General features: G+C 49.6%; 1 protein-coding gene across 3 annotated transcripts; it reads left to right on the top strand.

The window, feature by feature from the left end:
- Positions 1–263: 263 nt before the first annotated feature.
- Positions 264–18,869, top strand: ST6GALNAC1 (ST6 N-acetylgalactosaminide alpha-2,6-sialyltransferase 1). Of its 3 annotated transcripts, none has more exons than XM_014839911.3 (9): positions 264–568; positions 14,149–14,848; positions 15,736–15,904; positions 16,061–16,232; positions 16,453–16,591; positions 16,847–16,950; positions 17,136–17,225; positions 17,308–17,407; positions 17,708–18,869. In XM_014839911.3, the coding sequence occupies exons 1-9, from the start codon at positions 438–440 to the stop codon at positions 17,897–17,899; spliced, it is 1,797 nt and encodes a 598-aa protein (XP_014695397.1). In that variant the 5' UTR covers positions 264–437; the 3' UTR covers positions 17,900–18,869. The 3 variants fall into 3 exon arrangements, with proteins under 3 accessions (XP_014695397.1, XP_044601533.1, XP_070339787.1); XM_044745598.2 differs by lacking the exon at positions 264–568 and adding an exon at positions 8,705–9,371; XM_070483686.1 differs by lacking the exons at positions 264–568; positions 16,453–16,591; positions 16,847–16,950 and adding an exon at positions 8,705–9,371.
- Positions 18,870–19,691: the final 822 nt, after the last annotated feature.

The raw sequence follows: 19,691 nt of genomic DNA, 5'->3' as shown, positions 1-19,691 counted from the left end.
ATGGATTCCCTACATTTTCCTCAATAAAACTCGTGTTGAGCTTGGAGGCCATGCGAGGGTCTTCCAGTCCATGCACTTGCGCAGGGTCCCTAAGGGTTGGAACCTGATGAAAGTGAGGTTCTGTATAACGTGTGTATGTTTCTCATAAAGTTCTGCGTTCAGAAATTGGCTTCAGAGACAAAGGAAGGTGAACTTGTTTGGACAGAAGGAGTTTCTCTTCCTTTCAGCCACGCCAGCCTGTGAGCCTTCATAAAGCAGTGCAAGTGGCTCCTCCTTTCTTTGGCAGACACTGAGAGACTCAGCATTCACCAGTGGCCCGTTGCTAAGACAAAGGGTGTGCACTCCCTGGCCAGGAGACCCGCGCAGTGAAACTATTTCCTCTCTGCATCAAGGCCCCAGGATATGCAGAAATTTGCTGCAGGGCCCGAACCGCCACCATGGGGCCCTGCCTGCGGAGACTCAGCCGTCTGGGCCAGGCTGTCCAGTGGCTCTTGCTTCTGGCTGTGTTGATCTTCCTTCTCTTCACCCTGCCCTCCTTTATTAAGGAGCCCAGTACAAAGCCTGTCAGGTAAGACCGCGATCCTTTCCAAATTCTCCATAGTTTATCAGAGGAAATTGAAAATCTCTACCCCAGGGAGGATGGAAACTCGGAGACACTACTGTGTCCACGTGGTGGTGCTGGGAGCGAGGAAGCCCCGGGGGCCGTAGAGCCTGTCTAGAGAGGAAATGGAGGCAGGAGTTTGAGAACTATTGGACTGGGTCTCCAGGAGGCATAGATAGAGAACAAGGCTATTTCCCCCTCTGCAACTGTGAGTAATAAGAGCAGCTTTGGGGTTAGTTCTTACATGCCATTCTCTATGTCCTAAAGCAAAAGTCTTACCACGTGGGTTCCATTCATTTCAAAGTCACCCTCTCCCTGAGAAGTTTGCAAGTAAGACGGGAGGCCTCTCACCTAGGAAGGCGGCTTAAATTCCGGGCCCCAAGTAAATCCTTCAAAAGGACCTTCTCTGCCATTTTTCTTATAAAATAAACACATCCAGCAGTGAGAGGCCCCTTTCTTTCCAGACTCAATGTACTTTGAATGATTCGTTTCACTATTCTTAAAATGTGAAAGTAATACATGCTCTCACAAAATTAAAAATACAAAAAAGTGAAGCAAGGGGTGAGGGTCTCTCCAGTGTACTCCCATCTCTCCCCACTCTTCAGGGATGACCGCTCCATACTTTAGGGTACATATAATTATTATGCTATTGCGGCTAACACTTCTACAGCATTCGCTATATGCCAGGGACTATTCTAAATGCTGTATGTATATTAACCTACTAATGCTTATGCAGATGAGTGTTTTGAGACGTGGAGAGCTTACATGAATCACCCAGGTTCACCCCGCAAGTCAGGGCCAGGATTCAAACCCAGGTGCTTTGGTTCCATAGTCTGTGCTCTTCTGTCATACAAGCCCTTACAACAGATGGATAAACAGATAGGTAAATGGATGGATGGATGGATGGATGGATGGATAGATAGATAAATAGGTAATTACACTCTACACATTGTTCCACAGGTTGACTTTTTAAATCAACACTGTATCATGGATATCCTCCAGACTGGGCACATGCAGATCCACTCCCTTCTTTTTCATGGCTGTATAGCATTCTATAGAACGGATATAGTTTATTCAACCTGTCCCTCTCAATTGACACTTGGCTTGCCACTCATTGTTCACACATCTTGTGCACTTGTGTAAATATTTCTGTAGCTAGATTTCTAGAAGTGGAATTGCCAAGACAATGGATATATTCATATTAAATGTCAGTGGATACCATTAAATTGTCCTCTGAAAAAGCGACACCAGCAGGTGTGAGAGTTCACTTTCTGCCCCTCTGTGGCCACACCAGATATCATTTTTAGAGTTTGATCATCTGACAGGTAGAAGCGTGTTTCTCTTTTTAATTTGCATTTCTTAGGCCGCCGGTGAATCTGAGGATCCTCTTTAGTTTACTAACATTTGCATTTTTCTATGATGACCTGTTCACATCTCTTGCTCTTTTATAAAATTAAATTATTTACCTTTTTATTATTAGTAGGAGCTTTTGTGTATTAGGGATATTAACCCTTTTCTATTACATATGTTACAATACTTCAAGTGTTTTCTGCAGCCTGATATTTATTTCTTTTTATTGCCTTGTTTATGGTATCTTACGTCATACGTAAGTAATTTTTATGTAGATAAAATTTGTCTATCTTTTCCTTTATGGCCGCTGGACTTTGTGCAATCTTTAGAAAGTCTGTCTCACTCCAAAATTATATAAATTGCCTTCTACATTTTCTACTAATATTTTTGTACTTTTGTTCTTTAAGCTAAATAGTTAATCTATCTGAAAGTTATTTTTGTGTATGGTGTGAATATGGGTTTGTACATGTTGGAACTCTTTTGATAGCAAGAGACAAAAATCCAACTCAATCTAGCCTGGATAAGAGGAGAAGGGAGAGGGAGAAGCTCAGAGGATTACAGTACTCTTGGCGAGACACTTCAGCGGGGAGTGGGATGCGGGGGGAGGATAGCTCATTGTGACTGGGGAGCCTGGTCTCCTTCCCCAGTCCATGCCATGTGTCCCGGAGTTAAGGTGAGATGTAGGTAGACTGATGCCTGTTTCTGGTCTAAAGATTTCTGAAGGCGTGATGTAATGTATCTGGGAAGAAGACCGGAACCGCCCTGCCCCATCCCAGGGTCTTCACGGTCCAGCAGGCTGTGGAGGGCAGCTCAGTACTTCCTGAAGTGCCGTGGAAGGATCAGAGCTCCAGAACTGCCCAGTTACCTGCTGGAGCCAAGGAATGGGTCACCGACTCTAGGAAAGTGCTTTCCCGTGGTTTATGAAGGTTATCGTTCTGGTGGCATTTGCACTTTTATGGCACGTCAATATCATTTGGTAAAAGAATAAAAATACTAATCTTGGACAACAATTGTGAAGATCAGAAACAATGCAGGGAAAGCTCCCAGAGCATAGTTCTTACTCAGAAATCTTCTCCAACTCCCAAATGATATTGACGTGTCATAAAAGTGCAAACACCACCTGAACAATGACCTTCACAAACCACGGGAAAGCACGAGCCGGGTCTGTTTCGTTTCTGATTTGACTCTCGCCGGCTGCCCGGGCAGCACTGTGGCAAAGGTGGGCCACCACCCGTCTCCAAATCACAAAAATCCCATCGCTTTGGCCTCTTCCTCTCTCACTCCTCTCCTTCAGAATAGCTCTTGACTTTTCCCTTCCTCCCAGTCCACTGTCGCTGTCAGGCCAGATCCTCTTCACGTTATGTTTCAGTGGCCAAAGTTGCCTCCCACGGCATTCGTCAGCCTCGGTCCCTCCCTGGAGTCAGGATAATCTGCTGTGAGGTCTGTCCGTCTCTCACCCTTGGTTGCCGCCGCTGGTTAGGCCACAGTGGTGACTCACTCCTTCCAATCTATCCTGTTCACTGCTGACCGACCAATTGTCTTAAAATACGCTTTCCTGAGGCCGCCTCCCTGCCTCAAAGCCTTTCGTAGCCCCCGCGGCCCCACCTTCTTACCTTCTTACGTGCCCTCTGCTCCCCAGATAAGCCCTTCATTTCTGTGGGGCATCTTCTTCCATGGCTCAGCACAGAGGTCAGGTTTTCGGGTCGGCCTCCCTGTTTGTCTGTTCTCACCACACGCCTTTCCCCTAGACGCGCCTCTAAGCCCGGTCTGTCTCCCACACGCCATCTTCTCTTTGAAGCTTTCAACGGTCACAGACTCCTATCCTCTGAGTAAGAACTATGCTCTGGGAGCTTTCCCTGCATTATTTCTGATCTTCACAATTGTTGTCCAAGATTAGTATTTTTATTCTTTTACCAAAATGAAGCCTACAAGGCTCAATAAGTCAAAGCCAAGGGGCCAGCCTGGTGGTGCAGCGGCTAAGTTCACATGTTCCACGTCGGCAGCCCAGGGTTCGCCAGTTCAGATCCCGGGTGTTGACCCATGCACCCCTTGGCACGCCATGCTGTGGTAGGCGTCCCACATATGAAGTAGAGGAAGATGGGCACGGATGTTAGCTCAGGGCCAGTCTTCCTCAGCAAAAAGAGGATTGGCGGCAGATGTTAGCTCAGGGCTAATCTTCCTCCAAAAAAAAAGTTAAAGCCGAATTCCACCTAGCCAGGAAATAGCAAAACGGATGTTTAAATTCAGAGGATTTGGGTCCAAATCCATGCTTCTCTACTACGTCGTATGTGTTGACTCTCGAGAACTGAAAGCCTACTGGAGGAGAGAGGCAGACACCAAGCGCAAGCATGCGCGGATGTTATCAGTAGTGGTAACCACAGTGGAGTCAAATGCGACAACTGCTATGGGAGCAAACTGAGGATTCATTCCAACCGGAGGACGGGGGAGGGACAACAAGGTGGAGACGGTAGCATTTGCATAATGCCTGAAGGCTGTGTGACATTTCAGCAAGCAGGAACTAAAGAAACAGCATAAGCAGTGGTGCAGAAAAGGGACAAGGCAGGATGCGTTCAGAAATGAGAGGTGATTGACGACCAATGCAACGAACACTGGTACGGCGCTCACAGTGTGCCAGGTTACCAACGGCACATCAAGCCTTTCAGGTAGAAACTATTATCGTCATTAACCCCTCTTACAGAAAAAAGAGGTTGAGTAACTCACCCAAAGTCACCTGGTCACTCACGTTCAAACCCAGGCAGGCCAGCTGCGGAGTCCACACTCCCAGCCCAGAGAGCAGGCTACCACCCTCCGCCTCCCTCTACCACATCCATCGTGACATCACGTCACAAACCCAAAGGCTGATTTTTCTGCCAGACTATGAATTTTCTCGTGGGTAGGAATTGTCTCATTTGTCTCCATTTCTCCCGTAATTTAAACAGGTCCTGGACCGTGTAGGTGTAACACGGTGTAAACGCTTGCTCGTGAAAGAATGAACGTGTGGCCTTAAATAACACCCCAAAAGCTTAAACTTTATTCTATAGCTATTAAAAATTTTAGAGTAAGGGAGTAACTTGATTAAATTTGCGCTTTATGCAGATAACTCTGTTAATAGATTGTAGGGTAGATGGTGGGGGGAGGTGGTTTTGTGGGGGAGGTCAGAGGCCCTTGCAGTGGTTAACTCAATGAGGCCCTGGGCAGGGAGGTTATGGTGGCAGTGGGACTCGGAAGAAAGGACTGAGAATAAATCAAATCAGCTGGATTTGGCAACAAATAGGATGGAGGTGGGGCTGGGGACTCGAAGACAATTCTAGGATTTCAAACCGAGGTTACGGGGCCACTCCTCATATCACATTAAGACAAACCCAGGTGCACCAAAATGGCAAAAATTTTGGTCCCAGTCCCCAATTTACTCCCTGATACGTAGATATAATCTAAGACCATGTCTGCCTGTTTGGCTTTCCTAGTCTGGAATAACGTGTTTTGGAAGATTTTATGCCTTGTTTTGGCTTTAAAGATGATCATTAAGAGTGAACTGTAATGGGGCCAGCCTGGTGGTACAGCGCTAAGTGCCCACGTTCTGCTTTGGTGGCCTGGGGTTCGCCGGTTCGGATCCCGTGTGTGGACACGGCACTGCTTGGCAAGCCATGCTGTGGTAGGCGTCCCACACATAAAGTAGAGGAAAATGGGCACAGATGTTAGCTCAGGGCCAATCTTCCTTAGCAAAAAGAGGACAATTGGCAGAGACGTTAGCTCAGGGCTAATCTTCCTCAAAAAAAAAAAAAAAAAGAGCGAGCTGTAAAATCAGACCTATGGATTCTATTTTTTTTGAGGAAGATTAGCTGTGAGCTAACATCTGCTGCCAATCCTCCTCTTTTTGTTAAGGAAGACTGGCTCTGAGCTAACATCCGTGCCCATCTTCCTCTACTTTATACCTGGGACACCTGCCGCAGCATGGCTTGCCAAGCGGTGCCGTGTCCACATCCGGGATCCGAACCGGGGAACCCCAGGCCACTGAAGTGGAACGTGTGCACTTAACCACTGCGCCACGGGGCCGGCCCTTTTTATTTTGTTTTGGTGTAAGAAATACAACTTTATTTTCTATAACCTCCTAATTTCTGATTCTGGAGCCCCATTCACCAAGCTGCAGGAAAACGTAATCTCGGCCATTCTTCCTCCTCTGCTCCATCCCCGGGATGGCATAAAGGGCTCCAGGACAGCTGATGCTGTGCCGAGGCATGAGAGGGGACAGCTGATTCTTAGCCAGGAGCTGCTGCGAGACATCCGTCATCCCTGCCTTTTGGCTCTTCACGTCCCCCTGGCTTAGGTGTGGGAAGTGTCTGTGACGCTGTCCATGGTTCCACATTTCTAGGTTCAGCATGCCGCCATTCCCTTTCGGGGGTCTTGTTAGACCCTTGGAACACTACCAGGAAGTAAGGTCTCTGACCTTGGGACCCACAGATCCCTCTCTTCTCTCCCTATTCGCACTCCTCCCTTATAAATCTTCTAGGGAGGGGATGATGGTGGTAGGAAATGGAAAAGTCCTTCTCCAAGATATTTTCTCTTTTTCACCAAATCTCCCCTATTTAGGGCTTAGATACTTGGTGGGGAAAGCCAGAGGTCTTACACGGTCTTCTGTATTTTCCGGCTCTCATTTGCCTCATGTGTCCATGGAGGTAATGAAGGTGGAGCTGACTCTTAACACCTGGTGGTAGGTGGGAGGCAGGTAGCAACGGGGAAGGGAGAAAACACGGAGAGGAAAAGAATTAAATAAAGTTCCAAAATAGTATACAACTGCATTTGTGAGTATAACAGGCATAGACCAAGGGTCTGGATGTTCACACTCTAAGGTGCCAACAGCAGGTTCTTTGAGGGGGTGTGGTTCCAGGGGGACATCCTTTTAGGCTTAAATTCATGTTCTGCTTTTTCAGCAATGAGCACATTATCACCTTTATAAAAGGAAAACTAATTCAGAAGAGTTCGTTTCTGAAGAAAGACTCAGGAGAAAAAGACCCAGTTTAGGTCTCGCCTCCATATTGAAGTGCCCCTTGAAGCAGAACGGTCCCCCCGGGTTGGAATCCAGTGTCTCCCACACATACGACTGACATGGCCCTTCCCCTAACACCTTGTTGCAGCTCTTTATATTCGTGCCTGCTCCCCATTAGAGCGTGAGCTTCTTAAGATCAGTGATCACAGCCTTTTCATCTCTGATTCCTGACAGATAGCTCTAAAGGCCTCGCATATAAGTACCAATCAATAAATATTTGTGGAATAAATGTTGCACTGTGCTTTCAAATTCTCATAGAATTTCCAATAAGATGTCTCATTTAGTTTTCAGAGTTTTCCCTTTAACTTTTTACTTTTGTTAAGGAAATGTGCAAATTTTTAAGTCAAATAGTATTATGAGGCTTACGTCCAAACAGAGCAGTCCCCGTGTCCCCTCCCTGCTCCAGGATCCTGATTCCCAACGCAGCTGCTTCAGCTCTCTCTGCTGCTCTTTTTGGGACTTACTGCCATGTTTCTAAGTGCCATGCCTACCTCTAGTTCCTGATATCTAAATCAAGTGGTTAAGTGGCATAAATGAAATATGATTTACCTATGGCCTCGAAGCCTGTCACCCCTTTAGATTTTCCTCTCTAGGCACATGAACTGAGAGGCAAGCCAATGGGGCCTCTAACTGTTGCTGTGTGTCTTACAGTGTTAGCCCCCAATCCAGCTTGACCAGCTACATTTATAGGACATAGCATTTCTCAAAGTGCCTTTTAGCACCTGGCTTGTAAAATGCTCACAACTGTTTTGTGAGATGGGTATTGAGATTCTCATTTAATGGATGAGAAAACTGAGGCTCAAAGGGTTGTGCGACTTGCCCAAGATCACACGGCTGGCCAGCAGTGGATGGGGAAGGAATATTATTTTTCCCCCAAAGTCATTATCTCAAAAATGCCAAGATAAAAATGTCACTTAAGGGGCTGGCCCCGTGGCCGAGTGGTTAAGTTCGCGCGCTCCGCTGCAGGCGGCCCAGTGTTTCGTTGGTTCGAATCCTGGGCGCGGACATGGCACTGCTCATCAAGCCACGCTGAGGCAGCGTCCCACATACCACAACTAGATGGACCCACAACAAAGAATATACAACTATGTACTGGGGGGGCTCTGGGGAGAAAAAGGAAAAATATAAAATCTTAAAAAAAAAATATATCACTTAACCTTGGGATAACCCCTGAGACAAATTTTACTCTCAGGTCTGATCATCCCCCCTTAGGGGATTATCTAGGTGCCAGATGTAGGTGATCAAAATTGGCTTTGCTTTAAACAACCTTCATTTGAGAGTGAGAGTTCCTAGTCACGGGGCCACACAGGTCTCATCTCGTATCTGTGACTCTTGACCTATACCTGCCATTATTTTATTTAAAATGTCTTCTTACCTGCTTATCTTGGTCCCTCCCATCCGCCACCCCTTTCAAGGTCTTCCCTCAACGCCTTCGCCCTATAATTCTGTAGCTCCCTCTGTGAGTCACTCTTTAACGAGCCTGTGGGTCTGGGGAGAGCTGTGTGTTTCTGAATGTGAGTATTCTAGGGGGGGAGAATGTCCAACTTTTAAGCCAGTTTTCCATCCTCCTGGCCCACAGTGAGTCCGGCTGGGTGAATGGCATCGCAGACAGTGCTCGGGACTCCTCTGTTCAGGAGAAGCTTTGGAAATTGGATCCAGCCAGTGAACCGCGACTATATGCGTATCGCTCCCATTGGATTTAATTGGCCGAAAACAAAACAAAAAAAAGAATTGGCTTTAAATTGAAAAAAAAGAACACTCAGAATAACAACAGAATACAGATTTCTGCCTGTTTTTTTCAGCACACAAGAGAATGAAGGCAAATTAAAGGCAGAGTACAGCTTTTAGTCATCGAAGCAACTTGTAGATGCATCTGAAGTTTCAAAGTAGAGTGCGAAAACTTTCAGGATTTCCCAGGAAAAATAAACTTCAAAGTTTGAAAAGAAAAGCAGATACGACCGGAGACCCTGAAGAACTGTGTGGACACCAAGGAGTTTCGGGAACTCCAGGCCGGGCTGACGAGGTGGGGTGCTGGAGGCGAGAGCCGCCCCATGTGGAGGGTGCTCAGCAGGGAGTGAGAAAGGGCGCTACTGGGGAGCCAAGAGTTTGCCCCCCTTTCAGGGAGAAGCAGAAGGGAAGCTGGGGGACCCGGAAGTGTAACATGGAAGAGGAAAGCACGCTCTAACGGAGGGGCCGAGATACAGTGAGCGAGTGAGCAGCGAAGCTGATGGTGGGGATTGCTGAGAGAGTCCAAGACTGGAGGACGTGGAGTGGAAGCACACGTGTGACCAGCCACTCGCCATGGGGCAAGCACACCTGGCCTGGAGCCTCTTGCGGTGTCTGGACCAGAGAGACGCAGAGCCCAGAATTATTTAGGTGATCAAAGAGGTCTTCTGAGTTCTCTTCTCCTTAACAACACAATCTGCTAATCCTGCTGAGTTCATTAGTACCTTTGATTTGGGTGTTATTGCCAAAGTTTGTTTTGGACAACCTCTTATGAACTGTGGACTTCACAGTTCCCTGTTATTTCTATTATCTCTATCCCTATTAACTCTAGGGCTGTATTCTTGGGAAAACACTGCTTTCTTGCCAACAGTCGTTTCACAGCTTCAGGTATAAATGAACTTTGAACCTTTTGCCATTTCTCTGCTTCCAAATGCCCCCTGGTGATGTGTACTTAAGAATTTAGAGAGAGGAGGATGCCAGATAATTATTCTTTTGTTGTTTTTTTCATTTATTGAATAGGGCTGTATGATCTCTGCTAATGATAAACGTTAATGGCTTGGGTGCGATCCGTGACTGACCTGCCTGTACCTCTGACCTGGAGGCCCCTCATAGAAAACAGCTTGCCCTCCCGCCGCAGCCTGGCCTGCGGTGCACAAGTTCGGCGTTGCACAGGGTCTAGACAGGACAAACGCAGGGCATTCAGCATATGCACACAATTTGAGCATTCAGGAAATACCGTGTCTGAGCACAAGGAAATACATCAACGTCTGCATCCCCAGCAATCATAGGTGTCTTTAATTACAGGGACTTGAAACGAAACTTAATGACACAATTTTGTCTCAACCTGGGTCATTGCTGCAACTTCCTGTAAAATTGAACCGAGTCATCAATAACCCGCAGCATCTGCAGGCAGAACAGTCCTGCTGGCTGTCCTTGCACGACTCTTGCCTCTAGACAGGGCTGCAGAGAGGACAGCCGTGTGCTGCATCTTTCAGGGCCGCCGTGACCACTAGGCAGATGGCCAGCTGTCCACGCTGTATGTTTGAGGTGTGTTATGTTAAGACCACCCCTGCCTCATCATCTCCCCAGTCACCGCCACGTGAAGGTGCTTGCGGTTTGGAAGGAGAATGTCTCTAGGCCCCTGGAGGTTTGGGGTGGGGAGTGGAGGTAGGGATAATCCACCAGGAGTCAGAGCTGAGTAACAAGGGCTGTTTGCTAAGTAGGGTTGACACCTAGGCTTTTGTTTTGCCGAGCAGTGCATGCGAGTTTAGAGCTTAAGCTCAATTGTCAGATTAAAGAGGGGCAGAGTGAGTCTCACCCCAGGATCCCAGTGCTAGAACCTTCCTAGTGACAAACAAATCAATCAAGAAAATGCTCTGGACTAACCAGCTCTCCACTCTGCAAAGTGGTATTCTTTCAGAACGAATACTTTGGGGGTGTCTTCCCAGCTCATGAGCCAATAACCCCCTCTTTCTCTTGAAACCGTTCTCCTCCCATGCACAGTGTGGACCCCAGGATGTCATGAACTATGTGACCCAGATCCCTGGCCAAGGATGGAGAAGGGATCCAAGTGGGCCAGAATGTCTCCCCTGAAAATTAAAAGTTAGGAGCAAAAAGAGCCAACAGTTCCCAAAACAAGTGCTATGGGGTGGCCACCCTCTATCCCCATGTGGGCTGAAGAGTAGAGAGGGAAGGAAAGAGCAGAAGAAAGCAGACTCGGAGGGAGCGGAGGTAGGAACAGAGACAAAGTCTAGAGGGAGACTCCTGCTTCCAGGCCCTTCCGGAGGTTCAACCACTTCTTGCTCTTGGGTTCCTCGAGACACTTTCTATCCTTATAATAAATTTCCCTTTTTTTTCTTAGTTAAAAATGAAAAACAAAAAAGAATAAGAACTTGAAGGCTTGAAGGCTGTTACCCTTTCCAGGCTGTTCCATGTCACAGTCCAACCCTGTCCCATAGCCTTTCTCTCCTTTTTGCTCTGAAGTATCTCCCACTCAAGCTACTTCTTTGAGCCGTGGAATAAAGGCAGAGGCATTGGCTACATAAGGCCAGTTAAAAATGATGTGTGTTCCAAGGAGGAAGGACCCCTGGGAGATGAGAAGCAAGGACACCACAGCCAGCCCTTCCCAGCTACCTTCAGGGGATTTAGGTCCTCGCTCAGATTCAAGGTCAGAACAGAGAGTGTCCCTCCTGGATGACCTGAACAAATGTGTTTCCTTGGGGCCAAGGAAGGCAGGAAATACTGTCCCAACCAAAAGAGCTGGCCACAACTCAGGAAGGAGGCCGTAAAGGAGGAAGGGTTAGCAGAGGTAATCTGTGGAGGGTGTGTATCGCCTGGGCCAGCCCTGCATTTCTCCAGCAATGAAAGAGCGCCTTTGTCTCCCACCTTTCGTAACAATCACTGCGTATCCCATGGTCCAAGGTCTGTGACTAATTCAAATTTGTATTCCAAGGACCTACACATTGCACAGAGTAGACATTTAGTAAACATTTGTTGAATGAGACATTCTTCCGCATGTACATATTTCAGATTCTATTCCACTTCTGTTTAAATCCCTTTTCTTTTGGGCTCAGAAAGCCTGTGGAGAGCACTGATGTGACGTGGCACTGTGATAGGCTTAGTAGCAAGGGCTGCTTAGAATGACTTCTGCCTCCTTGGAGTTTGTACTTTAAGAAAGAGACGACATTGCCATCGAACAAACACAACCCACGAAACATAACTAATTCGATGACAAGTAGAATTTTAGCATCAACGTTGTCACAGGAAATAGAGCTTGGGTCAGGCCACCTCCCTGGCCTCTTCATGCTCACCCATTTCCTAGCACGTCTCCCAATTACAATTGACATTTATTTGTGTGACGACTTGTCATCCCCTTTGTATCTTGGGCTCCACGGGGAGAGGGATGTGTCTGGTTAAGCTCATCGCTGAAGCCCCAGTAACTAGCACATAGGACGTGCTCAATAAATATTTGCTGCATAAAAGAAGGGACGAGGAACTGCTGAGCTGGGCAGTGGGTAGAAGTCAAAGCAGCAACTGGAGGAACTGGAGACCGGGCCAAGTAGATCTCCAGCTTACACATGCTGTGTCAAGAACGATTGAGAACCAAGAGCCTCAGTGGGGGCGAGAAGGGATGGAACCTATATCGGGTGAGCATGTATTTTGTGCCAGGTGCTGAACGCACATCATCAGCTACCACTCACAGCAGACTTCTCTCAGAAGCAAAAGGCAGCAGCCCATTTTACAGATAAGAAAACCGGGGGTCAGCTACATTAAGAAGATTTCTCCCCATCACACCAGCTAATAAGCAGAAGGGCCAGCATTCTTGCTCAGGGCTATCTGGCTACACATTTCATGCTTTCTTTTTCTCTTCCTGTAGCCTCAGTACGTCTATTACGTATAGCTCAGAAGAAGACTGGTAGAAACAGAAAAAGGACAAGACTGACCAGGACAAGTCAGGGGGGCCTCGGGCACCAGGGGATTAGTACAGAGGCAGGAGTTAAGGACACCTGGAAATCCATCTGGGTCATGGCTAAATTATGAGAGAGGAAGATGCTTTTTCCAAAGCTCCCAGGGATCCCCCCCAAAACCAGTGTAGAACGGAGTCCCAACCCCAGATTCCAGTTAGAGAGCTATGCAGAGCAGAGAGTCCAGGCTCTTCTCAGCAGAACACCTGATGCTAATTTGCATAGATTGATATTTTCAAAACCTCACATAAAAGCAGAAAATATAAAGAAAATAAAGTCAATACAATCCCTGCGGGCAAAACCTTGAGTGCCAGAAGTCAGACCAGCCACCCTGAATCGATCTTCTACCACTGCCAGAAGCAGCATTCTAGGATGGGAATCAGCTTATGTGCCCCAACTCCCTTCTTTCAACAACACCCGTCCCCATCTCCTACTTGAAATCCTTCGATGGCTCCTCCTGGATGAGTAGACCAATGATGAAGTCCAAACTCCTTGGCCCAACATACAGTGCAAATAACAACTTGACCCTGCCCACCTGTTGGGACCGTCACCTGCCTCATGGCCCCCATCCGCACTCTGCTTTGTAATTACTCAACAGCTCCAGCGCCATGAGCTTTCACGCTTCTGGGACTCACACTTCCTCCTCCCTACTCCTAGTCGTCTTTGGAAAGGAGCCTTTCTGGGAAGCCTTGCTCACTCCCATGGTGGCCCTTTGTGCTTCCATCGAGCTTGCACATCCCCCGGGGCTATCCGTGTTTTGTATCATAATTCATGACAATCCCTTCACCAGAGTTCCTCTTGCCTGTGGCTGGGAAACAGGCCTTTCACTCGTGATCTCCAGCACCTAACATGAGATGTGGCACATACAGTGGGCCCCCCCCAAATATTTGCTGAGTATGTATATTTTTCCTAACAGTGCCAACAAGCAACAGTTTGCTTTTAAGTGGTGTTGGACTCATGACAGCGTTTAAAGTGAATCTTTAAGACAGATCTTTCAAAATCATTTCCCACTTCCTCATGAACAAGGTTAACTTTGTTACCTATACTTCATTTAAAAAAACAAAAAAAGGATCAGCTCACTCACACAGTTATTAGGTGGCAGGCCCAGGGTCACACAGACAACCCTAGAACTCACAGTCCAGAACACAGTGTACGCCGGGAGCCAGCACAGAGAGGTCTAGGGGTGCAACATTGGTGAGCATTTCAGCTCAGCTCTTGGCACCCGGTTCCAGCACCCGAAACTCCCTGCCACCACTAAGGTTTCTTTACGGGTCAGAGGTCAGTTTCCAGAGCGCTTGCCAACGGGGGCAGCTTAATTTTTGGTGGTGGACGGTAGTAGCCGTTGCCCTCATCGCTTAGGGAAACTGGTTGAAGTCTACCTGAGGCACAAGTCTAGATACTGGTCATGCTTCTGACCTGTGTCCACAATCTTCAGCTTCACCAAAAGTTATCTCTGTCCCTAGGCATCAATATATACAGAACATTAAAGAAAGGTCCCCAGAGTTGCTACAAAAGTCCGTGTCCCAGTCGCCGCCAATGGGAAGTAGGACCATCGTGCGTGTGGAGTCAGCGCAAGAGAAGAGCGTGCCGGACACGCGCCCCACGGCCAAGGCCCGCACCGCTGCCGATGGTGGAGGAACAGAGTCGGGCAGGGCCGCGGCGGAGCAGCGGGGCAGTGCGCCCAGCACAGCGAGGACGGGGGCACCGAAGAGTTGGGAGAGGAAGCACATCGCGGTGGACACACTGTCCCCGAGAAGTCAGGATGGCGGGGTGGCCTCTGACAGGACAGAGGCACTGAGGCTGAAGAGTCAGAACGCGAGGACAACCAAGGGAATGGGGGACCAGATGAAGAAGGCGGAAGCCGCAAAGACAGTGCCAGTGAAGCCTCAGGGCAAAGCAGCAGCGACAGCAAAGATACCCATTCGGGAAAGCGAGGCCAGGGCCCTGACCACCACGGCAGCAGGGTCAATGAGGAGGAGGACGAAAGGAGCGACCACGGCGCTTGTCCCGCCCAAGGAGAGAGCCCGGGCCACGCCAGCCTCTGCCGGTTCCCAGAGCCCCACCACTCAGAGAAGCCAAAGCCTGAAGGCCGCCAACTTCAAGTCTGAGCCTCGGTGGGATTTTGAGGAAAACTATAGTTTGGACGTGGGGGGCCTACAGACGGTGAGTTTTTCTGCCACAGCTGCCCTTACACCTCGGGCTCTGAAGCCTCTCCTGCAGACAGCCCACCCCACCCCTCCCTCACCTCCCAGGCTCCACTCCTCGGCTCTGCCTTGTCCCACCCTACACGGCTCTCGTCCCATCCTTCCTTCCGACAATGGCCGCAATGGGGGAGGAGGAGGCAGGCTCCAGAATCCTGGCCCCGGCAGCCCGGGGAGTTGTGAGTAAGAAGGGCCTGACCCGGAACCTCTAGAAGGCCTGGGGGTCCTCAATTGGGGTGCAAGAGTGGACCTGCTCTGGGACTTGACTCCTGAGCTCCCAGCCTCTGTCAGGGGGCAGAGGTGACAGCTGAAGGGTGGCATGGAGGGAGCAGGGACTAACAGACAAGATGCCCTGGGGATGCCTTGTCTCCCCTACATAGAAAAGCCTACAACTGTCACTCTCTTCCAACCCTAAGGAAAAGAGCCTGGGCCCACACCCAGAGGAAGGAAGGGTTCACAATTTGTATGTTTATGCACTAAGGAAAACAGCCTGGGCCCACACCCACAGGAAGGAGGCGTTCACAATATGTATGTTTACACACATAATTGTGACCATGCACCACGACAGCACACTGGGACGCATTCCACCTTCACAGGCTCTTCCATTCTTCTCTCGCTTACATGGGGGCATTCGCCTTGAGGGCCAAGAACCGCCCATTCCCTGGGGACCTCCAGGACCGCAGCGGGCCTGGACAACGGCAAGGGAGGGTCAAGGAACAGGAGGGAAGAGATAGCAGAGGCAGGGCCTTCCGAACTTTGAGGGCGCTTTCTGCCCCCTGCGCCCCGCCCAGCCCCCCGGCCATGGCCTTCCCGGGCCTCTCCCCGCCTGACCCATCCTCCTGCATGTAGACCTGCTCTGACTCGGTGAAGGTCAAAGCTTCCAAGTCACTCTGGCTCCAGAATCTCTTTCTGCCCAACCTCACCCTCTTCCTGGACTCCAGCCGCTTCAACCAGAGTGAGTGGGACCGCCTGGAACACTTCGCACCGCCCTTTGGCTTCATGGAGCTCAATCACTCCCGTGAGTCCTTGCCCCGGGGGTTGCCTGGCTCTGCACTAGGCCGTGGCTGAGGGCAGCTGGCTTTTGTCTCTGGTCTGCCTCTTCCCTGGGGCCGCCAGCCCTGGGAGAAATGATGGGCCCTTCCAGGGCTCTCAATGGAGCCCCTGCTTGTTCCAGTGGTGCAGAAGGTTGTGACACGCTTCCCTCCAGTGCCCCAGCAGCAGCTGCTCCTGGCCAGCCTCCCTCCTGGGAGCTCCCAGTGCATCACCTGTGCAGTGGTGGGCAATGGGGGCATCCTGAACGACTCCCGCATGGGCCAAGAGATAGACAGCCACGACCACGTGTTCCGGTAAGCTGCCCCTCCCCTGCGCCCCCTCCAGCCTCTCTCCTGCAGGGAAGGGCTCTCTGAGAGATCTGAGAGGGTGTTCCAGGCCTGTGTCTGGAAGAAATTCCAGAGAACTGCTGCAGAGAACTACTGCCTCCCCCGTTTCTCCTTCCTTTCCCCATCCTCCTCCACGCGTCTCCCTCCTGCGCCCAGGTGTGCTGTCTGGTTCTGTCTTTCTGTATAGGTTGAGCGGAGCTGTCATTAAGGGCTATGAACAGGACGTGGGCACTCGGACGTCCTTCTACGGCTTTACTGCCTTCTCCCTGACCCAGTCACTCCTTATATTGGGCAATCGGGGCTTCCGGCACCCACCTCTGGGGAAGGTGAGCAAAGAGGAGTGGGCCTGGCCACACACAGACTCTGGATAAGGGAGCACGCAGTGAGAAAGGGAGACGAGCATCCTGCGTCTGGAGTCTGGGGTTGGCACAGGCGCTGTTCCTACGAGGGCTGAGGACAGGGAGGACAGCCAGGCCAGGCTTGAGAAGAGCAAGCAGGCAGTCTGGAGTCAGAGCCGGGCCGCCCCAGCCGGTAGTCCTGAAGGCAGTACTCGTGGACCACTCGCTGTCCTTGGTCCGCAGGATGTCCGCTACCTGCACTTCCTGGAAGGCACCCGGGACTATGAGTGGCTGGAAGCACTGCTTCTGAATCAGACCCTGGTGAAACAGAACCTTTTCTGGTTCAGGTACCCAGTGCCCGCTCCCCTTTCCCCAGGCTGAGCTGTGTAGTGAGCAGCTGTGAAGGCTTGACAGGTGGGAACAGTGTTAGCTGTCACCTGGAGATGGGGTACCGGTTATGCCCATGACCCTGACCTGGCCCACATGGGAGGAGGTCAGAGAACCGAGCCTGCTGACCTGCTCCTGCCCACAGGCGCAGGCCCCAGGAAGCTTTTCAGGAAGCCCTGCAGCTGGACAGGTACCTGCTGCCGCACCCAGACTTGCTCCGATACATGAAGAACAGGTGAGAGCAGGGAGCTGTGGAAGGGGCCGGCCCTCTCATCCTTGCAGCTCCTGACAGCTGCGGGGGCTGGGATGTTTCACAGGTTTTTGAGGTCTAAGACCCTGGACTCTGTCCACTGGAGAATATACCGCCCCACCACTGGGGCCCTCCTGCTGCTCACTGCCCTGCAGCTCTGTGACCAGGTAAGACTCTGCTTCAGGAGCAGGAGTACCTGCAGAAACAGCTCTGGGGGACTCCTGGCCAGCTCAGCATGGCATGATGGCTGGACTGGGTGCCCACCCTTCTGGGGTGAGGAAAGTGGGTGTGTGTATGGATGCATGCATGCGTGCAAGTGTGCATCCAGGGGGGCCTGCACTGATCCCTAAGGATGGAACCAGGATAAAGGGACCCCCCAACCCCTCGACACACAGAGAGCTAGCCCATGAGAAGAAGCCTGGGAGAGAGCAACTACAGGCCTTATTTCTCCTCCAACCTTGACGTAGGTGAGTGCCTACGGCTTCATCACCGAGGGCCATGAGCGCTTCTCTGACCACTACTATGACAAGTCATGGAAACGAACCATCTTTTACATCAACCATGACTTCAAGTTGGAGAGAACACTCTGGAAACGGCTACATGATGAAGGTATCATCCGGCTGTACCAGCGTCCTGTAACTTCCAAACCTCAGCTCTGACTGGAGCCTGGGCTGCAGCAGTCTCCTTGACCATGCAAGGTGCAGTGGGAGCCTTGAGACTCTTCTGCCGTTTTCCCAGGGCTCAGACCAGGCTTCCAGCCCCTCCAGGCTTCCGCGGGGGCAGAGGAGGAGACGCCCTCAGGGCGGCAAATGACTGGCTGAGGTTTTGGAGACCTTGAAAAGTCGCTACCTTGGAAAGTTCTGTTCCCTGGAGGGGGATCTCCCTTCTTGAGACCCAGGAACTTTAACTAAATGGGGTAGTGAGCGGTCAATACCACAAACCTCTGTGGAAAATCCCCCTTCTCTGGCCCAAAGCTACTGGACACAGAGGAAAAAGCTGGAACTTACGGAGACATATAGATTTGCGTTTGAATTCCAGATCTTCTCCTTAGCAGCTGTGAAATCTTGAAGGTATTACTTAAGTTCCCCCTGGATTGAAGCTTCCAGGGGTTATTGATTCTAGAAGGGTCGGCACCTGTGTTTTGTCTTCGAGCTATTTGACGAGTCTCTGGGTTGTAAAAAACTGATAGTAATAAAAATGATTCTTGTCCATGGGAGATGCAAATAAATTTCGTGCAACGAAGACACAGGTAATTGTTCCCCTATGGATAGTGACCAGTTTTGTACCTATCAGCAAATTCGTTTATCGTTCCTGACTGCCTATATGCGTGTCCATACTTGGGGTTCTCAAGTGAACAGTTTTTACATCTTACTAGTTCCTTCATTAATTAATGAGCTAGATAAAATATTTGACATGTGGGGGCTGGCCCCATGGCCGAGCGGTTAAGTTCGCACCGCTCTGCTGCAGGCGGCCCAGTGTTTCGTTGGTTCGAATCCTGGGCACGGACATGGCACTGCTCATCAAGCCACGCTGAGGCAGTGTCCCACATGTCACAACTAGAAGGACTCACAACAAAGAATATACAACTATGTACTGGGGGGCTTTGGGGAGAAAAAGGAAAAAAATAAAATCTTAAAAAAAAAATATTTGACATGTGTTCATTTTATATCTGTAGCAGAGTCACAATTTTACCCTTTAAAAAAATTATCCTTTGGGGCTGGCCTGGTAGCACAGTGGTTAAGTTCACGCACTCCAGTTCAGCGGCCCGGGGTTCAAGGGTTTGGATTCTGGGCACAGACCTACACATCGCTCACCAAGCCAGGCTGTGGCAGTGTCCCACATACAAAACAGAGGAAGACTGTCACAGACGTCAGCTGTCAGCTCAGCGACAATGTTCCTCACCAGAAAACAAAAAAATTATCCTTCAATATTGCCTTAGGCCACCACTTTCTCATCTGTAAAATGACTTTTGGGGTATTCACTTCATAAAGATTTTTTAAAGTGCTGTATGTCAAAAGCCTGATGCAACAAGGAATTCGTTTTCCTCCTGCTTTTACTCTTCTATCCTCCCATCAATCTGCATTTTCTCAAACCCCACGATGAGAATTTGGGCTCAGCCAAAGACGTTTCAGTTCACCTTACCCCTTTGAGTTCTGTCTCCAGGATTTGAACTCTGAACTCTGAAGGTGCTAACAGAATAAAGACCCTCGGTGAGGGCATGGAAGGCAAAAAAAAAAAAAAAAAAGCAAATTTCCTTTTAGACCTAATGCTCGGGATTCAAAAGCTAATTAATACCGATAGGTCCGGATTTGCGTTGCTCAGAAAGGGTGCAGTACCAGCTCCGAGCAGCAGGTGGCGGCATCGTGGTGCCCAGCTTTCCTTTTTCAGGTTTTGCTAGCTATTTTTACACGTTCATTCTTACCTACGAATTTTAGTATCCCGTTAGGATCA

Source organism: Equus asinus, chromosome 13, assembly GCF_041296235.1.
Source record: "Equus asinus isolate D_3611 breed Donkey chromosome 13, EquAss-T2T_v2, whole genome shotgun sequence".
Lineage (NCBI taxonomy): Eukaryota > Metazoa > Chordata > Mammalia > Perissodactyla > Equidae > Equus > Equus asinus.
This window is presented reverse-complemented; position numbering and strand designations above follow the sequence as displayed.

Excerpts from the sequence above, each read along its gene's own strand:
- ST6GALNAC1 (XM_044745598.2), top strand. The coding sequence starts at position 9,223 with ATGGTGGGGATTGCTGAGAGAGTCCAAGACTGGAGGACGTGGAGTGGA. Across the intron at positions 14,849-15,735 it reads ACGTGGGGGGCCTACAGACG|ACCTGCTCTGACTCGGTGAA; the intron begins GTGAGTTTTTCT and ends TCCTGCATGTAG. Across the intron at positions 16,233-16,452 it reads AGCCACGACCACGTGTTCCG|GTTGAGCGGAGCTGTCATTA; the intron begins GTAAGCTGCCCC and ends CTTTCTGTATAG.